The 1,937-nt window shown below is 36.8% G+C and overlaps 1 protein-coding gene across 1 annotated transcript; it reads left to right on the top strand.

The window, feature by feature from the left end:
* The first annotated feature begins 220 nt into the window (after nt 1-220).
* On the top strand, nt 221-1,724 carry LOC120120447. The gene is made up of 3 exons (XM_039140080.1): nt 221-837; nt 1,328-1,506; nt 1,631-1,724. The coding sequence occupies exons 1-3, from the start codon at nt 238-240 to the stop codon at nt 1,707-1,709; spliced, it is 858 nt and encodes a 285-aa protein (XP_038996011.1). The 5' UTR covers nt 221-237; the 3' UTR covers nt 1,710-1,724.
* The last annotated feature ends 213 nt before the right edge of the window (nt 1,725-1,937 follow it).

Raw genomic sequence — 1,937 nt, 5'->3', positions numbered from 1 at the left:
AATTAAATAAACTAATTAATAAAATTTTAAAAATATAATCAAAATAAAAATAATAATTAAATCATCATACTAATACTTTACCCATAAAACTTCCCCTCTATTTTGGTCATGGAGGACTGCTGAATCAAACACGGGAGGAGCTTATAAAACTTAATTGAGAATCACACCATTAAACCAAACACCTAGGCAGGCTTATCCTACCACTTCAAATTGAGCTTGTTTACCGATTCTGGATTGATGTTATCATCATCGAACTTTATTCAAAAATATCTTGTGTCGAGAAGACCCATTGCAGTGCCAGTAATGGCGGCAACACTCGGTTTCATGCCGAACCCCCTCTGCATCTCAATCTCGAGAATCCACAATAAAATCCCTGTTATTCAAAACCCATTCGCTCTTATTCTTTATACTCCTCTCTCCCCTCAAATCCGCTCATCTTCTTCTATCACCTATTCCTCAATTTCAAACCAAAATGACACCTACCCTTTATCCTTGCTACACAAAGAAGAAGAAGAAGAAGAAGAAGAAGAAGAAGAAGAAGAAGACTTTGAATATGAAGTCGAAGAACATGGTCGTAATGATGACGAAGATGATGTTAGGATTGAAGATGGCGAAGAAGGTCGCCCTGTAAATTTGGGTTTGGAGGTGGTCGGAGGAATTACCCAGGCTAAGAATGTGAAACTGCCGAATCTGACTATTAAGGAGAAGAAAGAGCTGGCTTCGTATGCACATGGTTTAGGGAAGAAATTGAAGTGTCAACTGGTGGGAAAATCTGGTGTTACTGATAATGTCATTTCCTCTTTTCTCGAGACCCTTGAAGCCAATGAACTTCTAAAGGTACCATCTTTCATTTTTTTTAATTATGCTGTTTAGGGTTTAAGTCCTTTAGCTTTTGACACTGGATATTCTTTGAATTATCATGATAAATTTCCTAATTCTCTTTGTAATTTGATGTCCAATTTAATATGTGGTTGTATTTGCTTTGAAGTTATAGATTCATGTAATTTGATGCATTCTCAGCTATGGGTAGTGTATTACAGTGTAGTTAATTTTCCTATTATATTCAAGTTGGTTTAAAATTATCAGGTTAGAAGTTAGAACTGCTTGTCACCGTTACATCTCCATTTGAATAGAGAATCTGTGTGTGTAAGCAGAAAATTCCAGCTTGATTTTTATGTTTATTGGGAATTGAAGTTTATATGAATCTCCAATGTTTGAGATTGAAGCTGCTGTTGGTGAAGATGCAGTGTGATTTCTTTCTTATTTCATCTTTTGAGTTGAGAAATATTTGGCATATCTGTGTTTCAACTTCAAATTTCATTAACAGATCAAAATTCACCGGACTTGTCCCGGAGAGCTAGAGGTTGTGGTGAGCCAACTTGAGCAAGCAACTGGTTCAATCGTCGTCGGTCAAATTGGTCGGACTGTGATCATATACAGGCCTAGTCTCACCAAAATGAAGGCTGAAGAGAAAAAGAAAGAGTTTCAAAGAGCTTTTATGAGAAGGCAATCAAAGCCGAAACCCGCATTCATGGTAAAGACTGGAGACAGTGTAAGAAAACAATCTCTGTTAGTTATTGTATCCTCTTGTACAATACAACCCCTCTAATTCCTCTCTTTCTTTATGCAGAAGAAGGGACCTTTATCAGGATTCTCCGGACGCGGCAGAAGGGGAAGCAGCAGGGTTTAAATACCGAGTCCCAGCATAAATTTAGATTGAAAGACAGCAAATTACACGATTATGAGCTAAAACCATATCCTCTGTCACGGTACTTCCCTGTGCTAGTCTGCTACATGTATATGATCTTTGACTAGTCTGAAATTTGCGTTTAGCTATAATAGATTATATTTCAGATTTGTTAAGTAGTTTGGGTTTCCCCTTTATTGTCAAGTGATTTAGATTAGATGGTTTTTGGTTGGGTTTAAAAGAATATTGT

The sequence above is a fragment of the Hibiscus syriacus genome, unplaced genomic scaffold, assembly GCF_006381635.1.
Source record: "Hibiscus syriacus cultivar Baekdansim isolate YM2019G1 unplaced genomic scaffold, ASM638163v2 tig00110339_pilon, whole genome shotgun sequence".
In the NCBI taxonomy this organism is placed as follows: Eukaryota; Viridiplantae; Streptophyta; class Magnoliopsida; order Malvales; family Malvaceae; genus Hibiscus; species Hibiscus syriacus.
The sequence above is the reverse complement of the archived record's forward strand: the minus strand, read 5'-3'. Positions and strand labels throughout refer to the sequence as shown.